Genomic DNA, 16,996 nt, shown 5'->3' with positions numbered 1-16,996 from the left:
AGATGAGCAAATCTTCCGTGGCCCCAACCCAGAAGCAGACTCAGTACACAGGATGGTTTTCCACACTCCTACAATTGCAACTCCAACCAGTCAGCAGCACTCACAGCCTAGCCCTGCCTGCCAAACTGTCTTTGAAAAACCCGAGCCTCTAAATGTTCAGGGGGGCTAATCTGAGTAACAGTAAAACTCCGGTCTCCTGTTTAGCTGGCTCTACATGTATTAAACTCTCTCTATTCCAATTACTGTCTTGATAAATCAGCTCTATGTATTGGGCAGTTATAGAATGAAGTGCTGACAACACATGCTACATGGATGAACCTTAAAAATATTAAGCTAAGTGAAAGAAGCCAGTCACAGAAAACCACTTATATGATTCCACTGACATAATATGACCAGAATAAGTAACTTTATAGAGACAGAAAATAGATTAGCAGTTGTGCAGAGCTGGGAAGAGATTGGGGAAGGGAAGAATGATAGCTAAGGGTATGGGGTTTCCTTTTGAGGTGATGGAAATGTTCTAAAGTTGACTATGGTAATGGTTGCTCATATCTGTGGATATACTAAAACTCATTGAATTGTATACTTTAAATGGGTAAGTGAATTACATCTCAAGAAAGCTGTTTAAATAAATGAATAGGCTGGGCATGGTGGCTCATGCCTGTAATCCCACCACTTTGGGAGGCCGAGGCAGGTGAATCACCTGAGGTCAGGAGTTCGAGACCAGACTGGCCAACATGGTTAAACCCCAACTCTATTAAAAATACAAAAAATTAGCCAGGCATGGTGGCAGGTACCTGTAATCCCAGCTACTTCGGAGGTTGACGCAGGAGAATCGCTTGAACCCGGGAGGCAGAGGTTGCAGTGAGTTGAGGTCATACCACTGCACTCCAGCCTGGGTGACAAGAGCGCAAAACTCCATCACAAAAGAAAAAAAAAAATGAATAAAGTGAACTTGTCATCTCAGGGAAAACAAATGATGGTATTTGTTGCCAATGATACATTTCAAGTTTCAAAGTGAAAACTATAATTTCAGAAAACTTTGTATCCACTAACATGAACTCCAGAGCTTCTCAATATTTAAAAGGCTCCTCTGAGAGATCATCAACGATAATAATTGTGCAGAAAGGGTTAACATAGCAGGCCTGAGGCTGCTCTCCTTAGAAAGGCTTACTTGTACTCTGGGAGGCCGAGGCGGGCAGATCACAAGGTCAGGAGTTCAAGACCAGCCTGGCCAATATTGTGAAACCCCGTGCCTACTAAAAATGCAAAAATTAGCTGGGTGCGGTGGTGGGCACCTGTAGTCCCAGCTACTTGGGAGGCTGAGTCAGGAGAATTGCTTGAACCCGGGAGGAGGAGGTTGCAGTGAGCTGAGATCGCACCACTGCACTCCAGCCTAGGCGACAGAGCAAGACTCCGTCTCAAAAAAAAAAAAAAAAAAAAAGGAAAGGACAAGAAAGGCTTGCTTGCAAAGTTGGCAGTGTTCCCATGGTTCCCTAACTGGTAAGAATGGTTTACTGTGCCTAGACTGTTTGCACAAACAATGCAGTTTATGCAGAATATTTGTTGTTTTCCTTCCAGGAGACTGGAAATTTGATACATGCTAGGCAGAGGGTCCCTATATGACCAGTCCCCAATAACAATCTTGGGCACTGTGCCTCTAGCGAGCTTTCCTGGGAAACAACATTTTACACATGTCATCACAATTGAGTGCTCGAAGAATTGAGCACGTCCTGTGAGACTCTACTGGGAGAGGACTCTTCGACGATTGAGTCTGGCCCCAGACTTCACTCCATGTGCCTTTTCCCTTTACTGACTTTGCTTTGTACCTTTTCACTGTAATACATCTTAGCTGTCAGCACAACTACGTACTGAGCCCTATGAGTCCTTTCAGAATATTACTGGACATGGAGGTAAGGTGGTCTCGGGGATTACCCCCCAAAACAGTAATTTAGGTATTGCATAATAAAATGTGCCAACCCACATCCAGTCAGTTTTAATTTCTAATAAGGTAAATATCCACAGATATAACCCACATAAACAAAAGCTCTTTGCAGTTCTCGGTAAGAGTGTAATAGGGTCCCGAGACCAAAAGTTTGAGAACCACTATTTTAGTTTGACAAACTAATAACATGTTGAGGAGACTGATTAACAGGATGTTACATGAGTAACAACGGAAGGAACTAAGGAAGTTAGAGCAGGGTCAATTCTCCTACCACCTACAACCTACATAGAGAAGAGCATACTTAGGGGAGATAGATAGGTATGTTCAAACAGTTCAAGGGTTGTCCTCCAGAAGAGAGAATAGAACAATTATGTGCAATCAAGAGAAATGTCTTGATAGAATGATACTTTTGGGCCACAATATTAGGAAAAAATTGCAAGAATGAGCTCTTCCTCTTCCCTTCCATTCTGTTCCTGAGCAATCCAGTCCAAAAACCAATAGGTACCTAGAGCAAGGTAGATATCCTTGCTGGCCAGAAGGTAAGGGTCGGGGACCTGAGGGGGTTGGGCTTCGGCATAAGGGGGTTGTTCTTCACTCTGAACAGGCGGAAGGGAACATCGGTGCAGGCATGTCCCAGCACAGGAGTGAGAACACTAATAGAGTGGGAAGGGCATGTGTGCAGGGGTGATATGGCCGGGTGTGATGAGGCAAGAGCCTAGAAGAGTGTCCACATTTGGGACTGCCTGACTTCGGGGGGAGGAGCAGGAACAGTTTGAGAAGGCTTCCACGTGGACAGAAAGCTTGGTGCAGGGTGGAAACTCAGGTTGGGGGAGGAGGAGGTCCACTGCATGGGGGCAGTCTCGTGGTCTCAGGGCCCAAACAGGGTAAGGAGGACATCCACATTGGAGGAGCAGTGTGGAGTGGGCTATGAGAGCCCAACAGAAGTGAGAAGGGCATCCGGGAAGGGAAGTGACCTAGCATGGGGACTCAGTGGGGGAATCAGAGCCCCTGCATAGTAATGGAGACAGAGGCTACCTCACTGAGCTGTTATTAGGATTAAATGGATAAAACGCATATAGCATATGAGCCCAGAGTAAGCACAATCCCAGTGTTTGCTATTATTAATGGCCATAAAGGGCCTGGCGCAGCACCAAACACAGAATACTCAACAAATGGCTGTTTATTAAATGATTACACTATTACCTCACATCCTACATATCTCATCTACAGACAGCAGCTACTGTCTGGATGCTAAGCAAATTTATTTAGAAAAATTAACTTAACCATAACGACTTAACACCTACATCCTTTCAGGAATTCTGTGTTTTTCACCTAGACTTCCTAATTTGTTCTTCTTGTTTAGTTTTGGTTAACTTTTCCTTTCATATTACTTTAAACTCTCTACTTCCTTTCATACTGACCCTTCCTTCAAGATCTTCTAATTCACACAGTAGCACAAACCCAACCAACACCTCAGAAACACATCTAGGTCGGTGAAAAGAGCTTGAACAGACTCACTGAGTCTACAGCCATTTCTCCACATCAGTACACACAGAATAACTTGGTATGTGTCTTATGTGTTTCATACCTGTCCTTGTTTTGGTGCATGCATGTATATCCCTATGTAGAGTCCCATGGCAGGGGAATAAGCAAGCCGTAATTTGTGTCCAGTTCCAGCAGTGAGCCGAAGGTCTTTCTTCACAGGGACATATTCCAGCATGTCAGCTACCATCAGGCACATTTGCTCCTGTCCAGGAAAACAGTTAATAGGTGATATTCAAGGGATATTCAGGCTAGAAGAACGTACCTTTTGAAAGGATGGACCTTTCATTATATCTACCACTCTATCTAGTTTATCTGCTAAAAGACCTTACAGGTTTTTGTTTTAAAAGGGCTAACACGGGCCGGGCGCAGTGGCTCACTTCTGTAATCCCGGCACTTTGGGAGGCCTAGGTGGGTGGATAACCTGAGGTCAGGAGTGCAAGACCAGCCTGGCCAATATGGTGAAACCCCATCTCTACTAAAAAATACAAAAATTAGCCAGGTGCAGTGGTGCATGCCTGTTATCCCAGCTACTTGGGAAGCTGAGGCAGGAGAATCACTTGAACCTCGGAGGCGGAGGTTGCAGTGAGGTGAGATTGCGCCATTGCATTCCAGCCTGAGTGACAGAGCAAGACTGTTTCAGGGGAGGGTGGGGGGCGGGAGGCTAACATGTAAAACATCTCTTCAGTCTGAAATATAAGATCAGACTCATATAAAATATAAGCTGTATTTTTTTAGATGAATCTTGAAAACCATTTTACCAACTTACATTTTTAAAACATATTTGTTGCTCTTAAATGAAACATCCAGCCTGGGTAACATGGCAAAACCCGGTCTCTACAAAAAATACAAAAATTAGCCAGCTGTGGTAGCATGAGCCTGTAGTCCTAGTTATTTGAGCAGCTGAGGTGGCGAATAGCTTGAGCCCGGGAGGCGGAGGCTGCAGTGAGCTGCATTCATGCCACTGTACTCCAGCCTGGGTGACAAAGTGAGACTGTCTCAAAAAATAAAAATTTTAAAAAAAGAAAAAATAGTGAAATGTATACTTTGTACTACTCTTTCAGTGTTCCTGTAAGATTGATAATTTTTCCAAATAAAAAGACAATAAGGAGGAAAATATATGCAAAATAAAGCTAAATGAAACTGTCTGAATCTGGAAGTGACCAATAATTTCCAAACTAATTGATCTGATCATCTTTAAGAGAAACAGCAAAATTTATTTCAATTCTCATGATTCACAATGCTATTTTAACTTACAGCAACTATAAATGTAGCACTTACCTTGTAAGACCACATTCGTAGTTTATGATCCTGACACAGAGCAAAGATGAAGGCATCATGCTCCACACAATGAACAGCAAGACTGAGGGGACGATCTGAAGGCGACTGGTCACCCCTAAAACATAAGACCCAGTTTTAGAGTTTTACTGCTGCAAAGTATCTCATCATTAGAATTTGCAATTCAAGAAATATAATAGAATTATAAATGTACACTCTTAGCAGAAGGACCAAGAGCTTATATGCTAGTATAAGACAACTACATTTCTATTTGGTTTATCACCAATTACTACAATAAAATTTAAAAGGCTCTACATAACAATGGAAGACTGTTTCCTTTTGTATTGTTTTCCTTTAACCATCAAAAACTTTCTACTTCTGATAATTTTACACAAAACTCGATTTGGGTAAGTCAGGGCAGAGCACCGAACTGGGTATTCTGAGAATATAAACAGTAGGCTGCTTTATGCTGTCAATGCATCCAATTGCAGACGAAATGGACTTGGGAGTATGGCTTTCCTCAGATGGAATTTGATTTTATTCTGACTGTTCTCCTTTCCAGTATAATGTTTGCCTTGGAATAAGACTGGAAACAATAACTGCCGACCAGTACAAAAAGATTAAATTCTTGGGCCCTTTGATTTACCTACCAGACACCACTCACCTGATGGCTGTTGGCATCCAGCCTGTAAGCAATCGTTGCATTACTGAACTCTGTTTCAGCTCCACAACTGACACCATACCTGCAATGATATCCAAGGCACCTCTTGAACACACTTTGAGAAACCCAAAGGCAAGAATGATGTAACCACGAACAAGGTCTTTATAACAGGCAACAGGCTTCTGTATTTCTGTACTAACAAAGTTTTAGGACGTAACTTTCCTACATATATCACACCTAAAATATTTTGAATCATTATTAGATCCATAAAAATAGCATTTTTATACTTCCCGTGGAAATTTTTGCCTTTTACAGACAGTAACCCATATTGCCACCCAGCAGAATCACTTCATTCTTTCCAAAACAATCCCTAGGTACCTTTCCTGTGCCAGGCACAGTCCTAGATGGTGGTGACATAGCAGTAAACAAATTTTAAAACTCCTGTCCTCATGGAACTTATATTCCCTTAGGGGAAGGGGAGAAGCAGAGACAGTTAAATTAAGTAGAATGGCAGTAAGTCAGAAAAATAAGACACAAAAGGAGTACAGAGAATGCCAAGACATAGGGAGGGCAGGCAGGGACACCGCAATTTTGAAAAGGGTGGTCAGGGAAGGCCTCAACGAGGTGACATTGAGTAAAGACCTAAAGGAGCTGCGGGAATGAGCCAAGCTAGTAGCTGGCTATACCAAACGAATGCCTTGAAGTAGGGGTGTCCCGGCATATTCAAGGAATTGCAAGAAGGTATGTGGCTGGTGAAGAGGAGGGGAAGAGTGAACAGATGAAGGTAGAGAGACAGCAGTGGGTCACTCTAGGCCACTGTAAGGACTCTGGGTTTATTCAGCATAACATGATATATTTAAAACCCAACTTAGGTCATGTTGGCCAGGTGCGGTGGCTCACGCCTGTAATCCCAGCACTTTGGGAGGCTGAGGCAGGTGGATCACTTGAGGTCAGGGGTTTGAGATCAACCTAGTCGATGTGGCAAAATGCCGTCTCTAACAAAAATTCAAAAATTAGCCAGGCGTGGTGGTGGGCACCTGTAATCCCAGCTACTCAGGAGGCTGAGACACAAGAATCGCTTGAACCTGCAAGGTGGAGGTTGCAGTGAGCCAAGATGGCACCATTGCACTCCAGCCTGGGTGATAGTGAGACTGTCTCGAAAGAAAGGAAGGAGGCCAGGTGTGGTAGCTCACGCCGGTAATCCCAACACTTTGGGACGCCAAGGTGGGCAGATCGCAAGGTCAGGAGTTCGAGACCAGCCTGGCCAACATGGTGAAACCCTGTCTCTACTAAAAATACAAAAATTAGCTGGGCGTGGTGGCAAATGCCTGTAATCCCAGCTGCTCAGGAGGCTGAGGCAGGAGAATCGCTTGAACCCAGGAGGCAGAGGTTGCAGTGAGCTGAGATCGCGCCACTGTACTCCAGCCTGGGCAACAGAGAGAGACTCCCTCAGGTGACCCGCCCGCCTTGGCCTCCCAGAGTGTTGGGATTACAGGTGTGAGCCACAGCGTCCGGCCCTTGGGTTTTAAATATATCAGTCCACCTGAGAAGTTTCTGAAGAGGGTTAAGGACAGATCTGGGGAGATATATATAAAGCTAATACAATAATCCAGGCAAGACATAGTGGCAATTTGGTGCAGGGTATTTAATGTCTTTGTTTCAATTAATTTAATTATAATGTTATAACACCTCCATCTCAGGGTAGACAATTAGGCAACTCATCTCTACTATAGGATTTAGAATAGGCTGTCTTATACTTATCTACTTGTTTTTCCATGCTCCAATATGCTTTATAGTTCCTTATCCACTGTATAAAAGTAAAGCATTAGGGACTCATTAGGCAAGCAATAATGAATGACCAGTTTCGGGGCAATAGAGATGCAATCCCTGCATTGGATGACGAGGTTGAACTTTCAAGGTCTGTTTCAATATTAACATTCCTTGTTTAAATCCATGCTCATTTCCCATTCTTACCAGGTATGTCATAAGGAGGTAGCTTAAGAACAAAGATTCCCCCAGAAGCACATGGTAAGGCAAACAGGGCCTCCCCATCACTGCTAAGCCAGGCTGTTGAGGCGGTGGAATTAGGAGATATTCCAGGTACTGCTGGAATTAATTGATAGTTGCAAGGATCTGTGAAATCAACTTTTCCAATGTCAGTGAATATTGACTGCATCTGACTTTCAACTACCAACTCCTGTTGAGTAATTAAAAAGAAGAATCTATTAAATCAAAATAACCAGAATTTTGCTCAGTTTCTCTCTATTGCTAAAAAAGTTTTTAAAGTAAAAAACTGTAAACTGTCAAGCTTAAGAAGAAAGTCATTCTTTTTAATGAAAATTAATTCTCAACTTAAAATGTATGCCTGATCATTTTAAGTGGTAGCTATCAAAGTATGCTTGGTGAGGGATAATGAGAATCCAAATTTCCTTCAATTCCAAAAGATATCGCTCCAGCACTAAATTTGTGACACCCAGAGTAATTTGGGAAATAAAACATATTGCACTTAGCCAACTTACACTCCTATACATCCGGGAGGGGTGTGGTAAAAGTAACCTGTGCACTGTTTGATTGGTTAACATCAAGATTATCACATGATTCTGAGTCTCAGAGACATAAACCCCTCCAGGTAAAACACTGCAATTTTGGAATTTTAGGCGAACGGCATTATTCAACAGATTTATGTCCAGTGACTCCTCCATCAGCTCCAATGTATCTCCAGAGGTCTTCCTGTTGAAAAAGAGACATTTGTTTGAAAAGTTTATGCTTTTCTTTCTCACTGACTGTTGCACTGAAGTATACAAGAACAGTGTCCAAGTGAATTCACCAAATTTGAAAATTTTGGATAAACAGATTTGGAACACTTTTGCACTCCAAATCACATTATGTAAATTTATAAAAAACAGCATTACAAAATTCAAATTTCACTGTGATTCTGTTACATAGAGACATTTCCAAACTTGATAGGTCATTTATTTAGGACGATATTTTATGCAATTAAACTCTACTATAATAAAAATTAACACCATACCCTGGCCATTGCTTGTAGTGGAATGTGGCCTCCATATATACTACAGCATCGAACAAAATTAACCTTAATAATTGCGGTTATGTCTTGCTTCTATTACTTGTTAACCTGCGATTGCATGCGTGTGCACACACATACACACGCATAGCCTGTGTGTGCACACATACACACACACAAATAGCAATTGTATACATGTGCTTACATGTATGTGCAAAAATATTACTTAAATATTTTAACAATATAAAAATACCTTTGCAAATTGAACATATCAGGGTTAGTTTCTATACTGATAAGCTATTCTAACTTTTATTATTACTCCTCAAAAGGAGCTTTTTTCTTTTCCCCCACCCTTCCCAAAAGCTTGTTTATTAATTCCAGCTGAGGAGCAAGGCGCCACTGGCAGCCACAGATCTCACCGCTGCACGGGGTTTTAGAACTTCAGCCATAAAAATAGGCAGAATATTCCTTGATCATATTGGTGGTACCTGTCCATTTTCTTATGCAAACTGTGATACAATCCTGACCAACTGCTCAGAATTCATCTCCACGTGGTTCACAGGTGCCGCTGGCAGAGCATTTTTTTTTTTTTTTTTTTGAGACGGAGTCTCGCTCTGTTGCCCAGGCTGGAGTGCAGAGGCCCGATCCCAGCTCACTGCAAGCTCCGCCTCCCGGGTTTACGCCATTCTCCTGCCTCAGCCTCCCGAGTAGCTGGGACCACAGGCGCCCGCCACCTCGCCCGGCTAGTTTTTTGTATTTTTTTTTTAGTAGAGACGGGGTTTCACCGTGTTAGCCAGGATGGCCTCGATCTCCTGACCTCATGATCCGCCCGTCTTGGCCTCCCAAAGTGCTGGGATTACAGGCTTGAGCCACCACGCCCGGCCGAGTATTTCTTTTTAACAAGGTAGTGAACCTGCAGTACAATGAAGCTCAAGATTGGGTCATGGTCACTGGCCACCACATGGTTTGAGATGTGAGCTGAAAAACTGTAATAGCACACTGGGATGGATCTATGAGTTTGCCACCGAAGACAGCCAGCGTTATAAGGAAGGCCATGTGATCCTGGAACGTGCTCTAGTTCAAGATTGAGGGCTCTGAGGAGTATGTACGATCTGATAACTGTTTTTTGTTTTTTTGTTTTTTTGAGACAAGGTCTCACTCTGTCAGGCTGGGGTGCAGTGGTACAATCATAGCTCACTACAGCCTCGAAATCCTGGGCTCAGGCAATCCTCCCACCTTAACCTCCTGAGCACCTGGGACTACAGGCATGCACCACCACACCTGGCTAATTTTTGTATTTTTTTTAGTAGAGATGGGGTTTCACCAAGTTGGCCAGGCTGATCTTGAACTTAGTGATCAAGATCAAGTGATCCACCTGCCTCAGCCTCCCAAAGGGCTGGGATTACAGACTATCTGATAACTCTTGAAGAAAAAGAGATAAATTCATCTTTTCTCAGGTCTCCTTTGCTGAAAACAAAAATCTACTTACATACACCGTTACCTTAGCGTCAGAGTCAGAGTCATGAATGGCAGAACAAGAGGTTGTGCGAATCTAAGATGGAACCTTTTTTTTTTTAAGTTATGTATTTTCCATCCAGTAGCAGTGTATATAGAGAATATTATGCGGATGCTGTTAATTTTTTCCCCTCTGTTTACATCTTGAGGCAGAAAAGTCTATCTGCAGCTACATGGTAGGCTATTTACGAAAAAAATTTCAGCTATTAGAGTGGAAAAGTGGAAATTTTGAAAGGAAAATATGTCAGAAGTATAGTTTTTAAATTCACGGGCTTCATTTTAAACTGTTTTTTTTTTTTTTTGAGACAGAGTCTCACTCTCTCGCCCAGGCTGGAGTGCAGTGGCACGATGTCAGCTTACTGCAAGCTCTGCCTCCTGGGTTGACGCCATTCTCCTGCCTCAGCCTCCCGAGTAGCTGGGACTATAGGCGCCTGCCACCACACCTGGCTAATTTTTTGTATTTTTAGTAGAGACGGGGTTTCACCGTGTTAGCCAGGATGGTCTCGATCTCCTGACCTCGTGATTCGCCCACCTTGGCCTTCCAATAAACTTTTTTAAAAAAAACCCAGTTATTTCACTTGATTTGCTAGCATCAGAGAAGAGCTCCAAATCTGCGCCCAGTGCTAAAGGCTCAGTGTTAGCATGGCTTGTGCTGGCCAGTGTGCCATTTTCTTGCTAGAAATGAACTGTAGCACTAGAGCCCATTCTTCCTTGTCAGTCTTGACACAAAGATGTCACCATTTCTAATTATTTGTCACTACATAATTGGTGTTGATAGGAAACTTTTTCTGAAATGGGTCAGAACTGCTGTCTTTTTCCATGTAACTTAAGCATAGTAATATAAATAAAGTAGTAACTGGAAAAAAAAATAAAAAAGGAGCTTGTTATTAACAATGATGGTAAGTTCTGTGAGTGTAGCGATAGCCCCTATATTCTTACAGCCCAAATATTAATACTGTTCCTCTAGGGAAAGCACGTGCATACACACTTGGATATCCTTAGACCCAGCAAAGTGCCTAGGACAGAGCTAGCATTCAATAAGTGCTTTTGATAAAATGCACGCAAACTCAAAAAAAAAAAAAACTTTATTCAAACTCAAGTTGCAACAGAGGAGATAAAGCATTTTGCCCAAGGCCATTAGGTCTGACTTTAAATTCAGATTTAACCCTCCATCCAATGTCTACCTGACTCAGCACAGAAGCTGTCGTGTTACTTTAACAAGGATATTTCTAAGTATTTGTTATCTTTAACAATCACTAGTACATATTTACTCGTCTATGTCCTTTTTTTTTTTTTTTTTTGAGACGGAGTCTTGCTCTGTCGCCCAGGCTGGAGTGCAGTGGCCAGATCTCAGCTCACTGCAAGCTCCGCCTCCTGGGTTTACACCATTCTCCTGCCTCAGCCTTCCGAGTAGCTGGGACTACAGGCGCCCGCCACCTCGCCCGGCTAGTTTTTTTGTGTTTTTTAGTAGAGACGGGGTTTCACCGTGTTTGCCAGGATGGTCTCGATCTCCTGACCTCGTGATCCGCCCGTCTCGGCTTCCCAAAGTGCTGGGATTACAGGCTTGAGCCACCGCGCCCGGCCTCGTCTATGTCCTTGACTCAGTAGGTATGATCTGTCAAAGCCTGTTGCTTTCCTCTTCCTGACCCTGCTCCTTCTCTTCCATCTCTACGATTAAACTAGTACCCTCTTTGATCTACTGCAGGTTTATCCTTAGTACCTCTTCCTCAGCAGCACCAGCTGATACTTAGTGATTGTCAAAAGAGGCGGCTCTACTTCTTGCTGGGGTCACATCTTTCCTAGAATGATGAAATGAACTCTTTCTTGCAGAACAAACCAAGATGAAAAATTTAACCAATTAGTTTTATTTTTCCTCTTTTTAAATTTTTATTTTTTTAGAGGTGGGGTCTCACTGTGTTGCCCAGGCTGGTCTTGAACTTCTGGGCTCAAGTGATCCTCCCGCCTCAGCCTCCCAAAGTGCTGTGATTACAGACGTGAACCACCACACCCAGCTAGTTTATTTTTCTTGACTTCTAGCTCCTAGTTTTATTGAATTTGCTCCTCTCGAGTAAATATATTCTTATATTTTATTAAAATTATTCTAGGCCGGACGTGGTGGCTCAGGCCTATAATCCCAGCACTTTGGGAGGCTAAGGAGGGTGGATCGCGAGGTCAGGGGATCGAGACCATCCTGGCTAACACAGTGAAACCCCGTCTCTACTAAAAATAAAATTAGTCAGGCGTGGTGGTGGGCACCTATAGTCCCAGCTACTTGGGAGGCTGAGGCAGGAGAACCGCTTGAACCCAGGAGGCAGAGCTTGCAGTGAGCTGAGATCGTGCCACTGCACTCCAGCCTGGGTGACAAAGTAAGATTTGGTTAAAAAAAAAAAAAAATTATTCTGACCATGTCTTTTTCCAAGCATCTCATCATCTCAAATTCCCTTCATTTTAATTAACTTCCTTTTTTCAAGTAGTTTCTAAAGTTTTTTTCCTCTCCCTCCATTTTTTGAGACAGGGTCTTGCTCTGTCACCCATGCTGGAGTGTAGTGACACCATCTCGACTCATTACAACCTCCACCTACCGGTAAGGTCCAAGTGATCCTCCTACCTCAGCCTCCCAAGTAGCTGGGACTATGGGCTCGCATCACCATGTTCAGCTATTTTTCAAATGTTTTATATAGGGCCCCACTATGTTGCCCAGACTGGTCTTGAACTTCTGGGCTCAAGTGATCTTCCTGCCTCAGCCTCCCAAAAGTGAGGGATCACACCAGGCCTTTTTTCCTTCCTTTTCAGTGAATGTTCCCTTGACTAATGACAGGAGAAATCTTACCCAAAAAGTATCCCACCACAAATTCTCCTTTTACTGAAACTCAGCCTTTATTCCCAGAACTGTCATCTTTGACATATCTAACTATTTTGGTTGCTTTTGATTCAGTTGACTTATCTTAACCATAACTGAGGAGAAAAAATATCTATGTTATGAATAAATCCAGGCTCTTCTTTTCATAGAGCTAAAAGAGTTTTTTGTTTGTTTTTTGAGACTGAGTCTCGCTCTGTCGCCCAGGCTGAAGTGCAGTGGTGCGATCTTGGCTCACTGCAACCTCCACCTCCCGGGTTCAAGCAATTCTCTGACCTCAGCCTCCTGAGTAGCTGGGATTACAGGCGCCCGCCATCACACCCGGCTAATTTTTGTATTTTTAGTAGAGACAGGGTTTCATCATGTTGGCCAGGCTGGTCTTGAACTCCTGACCTCAAGTGATCCACCCGCCTCGGCCTCCCAAAGTGCTGGGATTACAGGTGTGAGCCACCACGCATGGCCCTCTTACTTGATCTCTTAGCAGCATTCCACATACTTGACCTCGCCTTCCTTTTTAAACAGTCTCTTCTCATGAATCCTATGATACTACTCTCTCCCAGTTTTCCTCCCACATTCCTGTCCATTTCTTCTCCTTCTCCTTGACCTGACCCCTATATGCTAGATTTCCTCAAACCTTGATCCTGGATCATCTTCTCTCACTGTACACTTTCTCCCAAGGCACATCTTATCTACTCCCAAGGATGTAAGTACCTTTTCAGCGCTGATGATTTCCCAGAGCTACTTTGCTTCTGGTAACTCATGACATTAGCACAATTTTCTGGATCCTCAACTTCATCTCTGAATAATTCTTTCGCTTTCCTGCCTTATGGTTAAAGTTGGATCCTGAATCTCCCGTGAGGACAGTGACCCAAGTTTTCTCTACCATGCCCTTTGCAGTGGGGCCTCAAGGAGAACATACAGATGTCCTTGTTCCCCACTGGCATTCTAGGCCACTGTTCCTCCTCTGCTACCCGAATCACTCAGCTCTGAAGCTCACGGAATCAGATACCACCTGCTACCCATGTTCACTGCAGTTGATTTTAGCTCTTGGCCCACTGTCACTCTCTCCCACACTACTCTTGCCATAATTGTTAATGATTTCAGTATCAGGGCCAGGTATGGTGGCTCATGCCTACAATCCCAGCATTTTGGGAGGCCAAGACAGGAGGATTTCTTCAGCCCAAGAGTACAAGATCAGCCTGGGCAACACAGCAAAACTCTATCTTTACAAAATAAAAAAACTAGCCAGGCATGGTGATGCCCACCTGCAATCTTAGCCACCTGGGAGGCTGAGATGGGAGGATCGATTGAGCCTAGGAGTTCAGGCTGCAGTATGCCATGACTGTGCTACTGTACTCCAGCCTGGGTGACAGAGTGAAACTCTGACTCTAAAAAAACAAACAAACAAATGAACAAACAATATCCAATTATCCTAATACTCCACCTTCTCAGTTTCCCAAATTCCTTTCCTCTAGTGATTGCTCTCAACTGCATCTACTAGGTCATTCCCAACTGCACATAGATATATTAGTATATTTTCTCTATGTTCCTCCCTTGCTCTCCAACTACCATGTGATTTCTCTGCTTCCCTTACAGCAATATACCTTGAAAGGGCTGTTCTATACTCACAATTCCTCTGCTCCCTTTCTCTCTTGAACCCACTCCACTGAGGCTTTTGTAGGACTACTGCAGCAATTCCTGACCAGGTCACCAATGACCTCCATGATCCAAAGGCCAGTTTTCATTTTTCGTCTTGCCTGGCTTAAATGCAACACTGTCAGTTTTTCACTCTCCTCCTCCTTGAAATATTTCCCTTAGCTTCTGGGATACCACATTCTTTGTTCAACTCTTACTTCACTTACTCCTTCTTGGGCTCCTTTGCTGGTTCCTCATTTTTCTAAATGTTGGTGTGCCCCAGGGTTTAGTCCCAGACCGCTCTACTCAAGTGGCTCTCAACTGGAGGCGATTCTTCCTCACTCACCAGGATATTAAGCAATATCTAGAGATATTTTTGGTTATTGTAACTGGGGTAGAAGTGATCGTATAGATGTGCTATTGGTAGGCAGAGGGTAGAGGCCGGGAATGCTGTTTAACAACCTATCACATATAGGACAGCCCCCCACAATGAAGACTTAGCTGACAATAATAGTGCAGAAGGTGGCCGGGCGCGGTGGCTCAAGCCTGTAATCCCAGCACTTTGGGAGGCTGAGACGGGCGGATCACGAGGTCAGGAGATCGAGACCATCCTGGCTAACACGGTGAAACCCCGTCTCTACTAAAAAATACAAAAAACTAGCCGGGCGAGGTGGCGGGCGCCTGTAGTCCCAGCTACTCGGGAGGCTGAGGCAGGAGAATGGCGGGAACCCGGGAGGCGGAGCTTGCAGTGAGCTGAGATCCGGCCACAGCACTCCAGCCTGGGTGACAGCAAGACTCTGTCTCAAAAAAAAAAAAAAAAAAAAAAAAGTGCAGAAGGTGAAAAATCCTAATTTATTCTCACTTTCTAGGTGATCTCATTCAGTAGAACAGCTTTACGCACCATCTAATGCCAACAATTTCACAATCTGTATCTTCAGCCCAACTTCACTCAACTCCTGACTACTATCTCAGCACTCACTTGGATATCTAACAGGCATTTCAGATTACAACTGTCCAAAACAGAACTCCTGCACTCACTGAACCTGAAGAAAACAAACAAAAGTACCTGCTTCACCTATACTTTTTTCCATCTCAATTAATGACATCTCCCTAACTTCCAATTGCTCAAGCCAAAAATCTAGGGTTCACCTCTGACTCTTTTCTTTCTGTATACCCCCCATCCAATGCAATAGTAATTCTAACAAATCCACCTTGAAAACATATCCACAATCAGAACATTTCTCACTGCCTCTGTCACTACCACCCTGATCTAAGCCACCATGTCTGAATTGTGGCACCAGCCTCCTAACTGGTCTCCCCACACCCACCCTTTCCCCCACCACACTCTATTCTCAAGACGGCAGTCAAAGAAATCCTTTAGAAACTCAGATCTTAGATCATGTCATCCTTTACTTAAATCTTCCACAGCTTCTTCTCATCTTACTCAGAGCAAAAGCTGAAGCTTAAAATAACCAACAAAGCCCTGATCTGGCCTTAAGCTATCTCTTTCTTATTATTCTACCCTTCGTTCACTCAGCCGCAGACTCCTGGCTCCTTTCCACTCTTTGAACACAACAAGCTCCTACTTCAGGGTTCTTTGCACTTACTATTCCTTTTTCTTGGAGGGCTCCACCTGAAATACTCATTCCCCAGGTATCCTTTCTTCTGCTCAAATGTCAACTTACCCCTGGCTTTTGCCCAACCACCCTACATAAAACATTAACTGCCACAGGTATTCCTCTTCCCTCTTACGCTGTTCCCCTTTCCCTATTCCATTTATCAACTGACAAACTGTCAGAGGCATGTGAACCTGAACAGCTCCATCTTGAATAGGAGTTGGGTAACATGAGACTGAAACCTACTGGGATGCATTCCCAGACAGTTAAGGCATTCTAAGTCACAGGATGAGATTAGGAGGTCGGCACAAAATACAGGTCATAAAGATCTTGCTGATAAAACAGGATGCAATAAAGGAGCAAGCCAAAACCCATCAAAACCAAAATGGTGACAAGGGTGACCTATGGTTGCCCTCACTGCTACACTCCCACCAAGGCCATGACAGTTTACAAATGCCATGGCAACATCAGGAAGTTACCCTGTATGGTTTAAAAAGTGGAGGCATGAATAATCCATCCCTGTTTAGTATATCTTCAAGAAATAACCATAAAAATGGGCAACCAGCAGCCCTTGGGGCTACTGTGTCTATGGAGTAGCCATTCTTTTATTTATTTACTTTTTTTTTGAGATGGAGTTTCGTTCTTGTTGCCCAGGCTGGAGTGCAATGGAGCAATCTCAGCTCACTGCACCCTCCACCTCCTTGGTTCAAGCTATTCTCCTGCCTCAGCCTCCCAATTAGCTGGGATTACAGGCATGTGCCACCACGCCCAGCTAATTTTGTATTTTTAGTAGAGACAGGGTTTCACCATGTTGGTCAGGCTGGTCTCAAACTCCTGACCTCTCAAACTCCTGACCTCAGGTGATCCACCTGCCTCGGCCTCCTAAAGTACTGGGATTACAGGCGTGAGCCACCACACCTGGCCT

The 16,996-nt window shown here is 43.7% G+C and overlaps 1 protein-coding gene and 1 pseudogene across 4 annotated transcripts in view; one reads left to right on the top strand and one right to left on the bottom strand.

Annotated features, from left to right (window-relative positions):
* Nucleotides 1-16,996, bottom strand: part of NUP160 (nucleoporin 160) — a 73,183-nt gene that overhangs the window by 52,720 nt on the left and 3,467 nt on the right. The window contains exons 3-7 of one of the 3 annotated variants that reach the window (XM_015114265.3): nucleotides 7,943-8,153; nucleotides 7,398-7,620; nucleotides 5,427-5,505; nucleotides 4,766-4,880; nucleotides 3,531-3,689 (exon numbers count right to left, since the gene is read on the bottom strand). In XM_015114265.3, coding sequence (XP_014969751.2) covers nucleotides 3,531-3,689; nucleotides 4,766-4,880; nucleotides 5,427-5,505; nucleotides 7,398-7,620; nucleotides 7,943-8,153 — 787 coding nt within the window. The remainder of the gene's footprint in view (nucleotides 1-3,530; nucleotides 3,690-4,765; nucleotides 4,881-5,426; nucleotides 5,506-7,397; nucleotides 7,621-7,942; nucleotides 8,154-16,996) is intronic. The other 2 variants (XM_015114266.3, XM_077962818.1) reach the window with 2 other exon arrangements.
* Nucleotides 8,644-11,305, top strand: LOC144334524 (protein yippee-like 5 pseudogene; annotated as a pseudogene). Its single transcript, XR_013404493.1, has 3 exons — nucleotides 8,644-8,655; nucleotides 8,830-9,026; nucleotides 9,337-11,305. The product of XR_013404493.1 is annotated as a protein yippee-like 5 pseudogene (transcript).

Source organism: Macaca mulatta, chromosome 14 (assembly GCF_049350105.2).
Source record: "Macaca mulatta isolate MMU2019108-1 chromosome 14, T2T-MMU8v2.0, whole genome shotgun sequence".
Lineage (NCBI taxonomy): Eukaryota > Metazoa > Chordata > Mammalia > Primates > Cercopithecidae > Macaca > Macaca mulatta.
The sequence above is the reverse complement of the archived record's forward strand: the minus strand, read 5'-3'. Positions and strand labels throughout refer to the sequence as shown.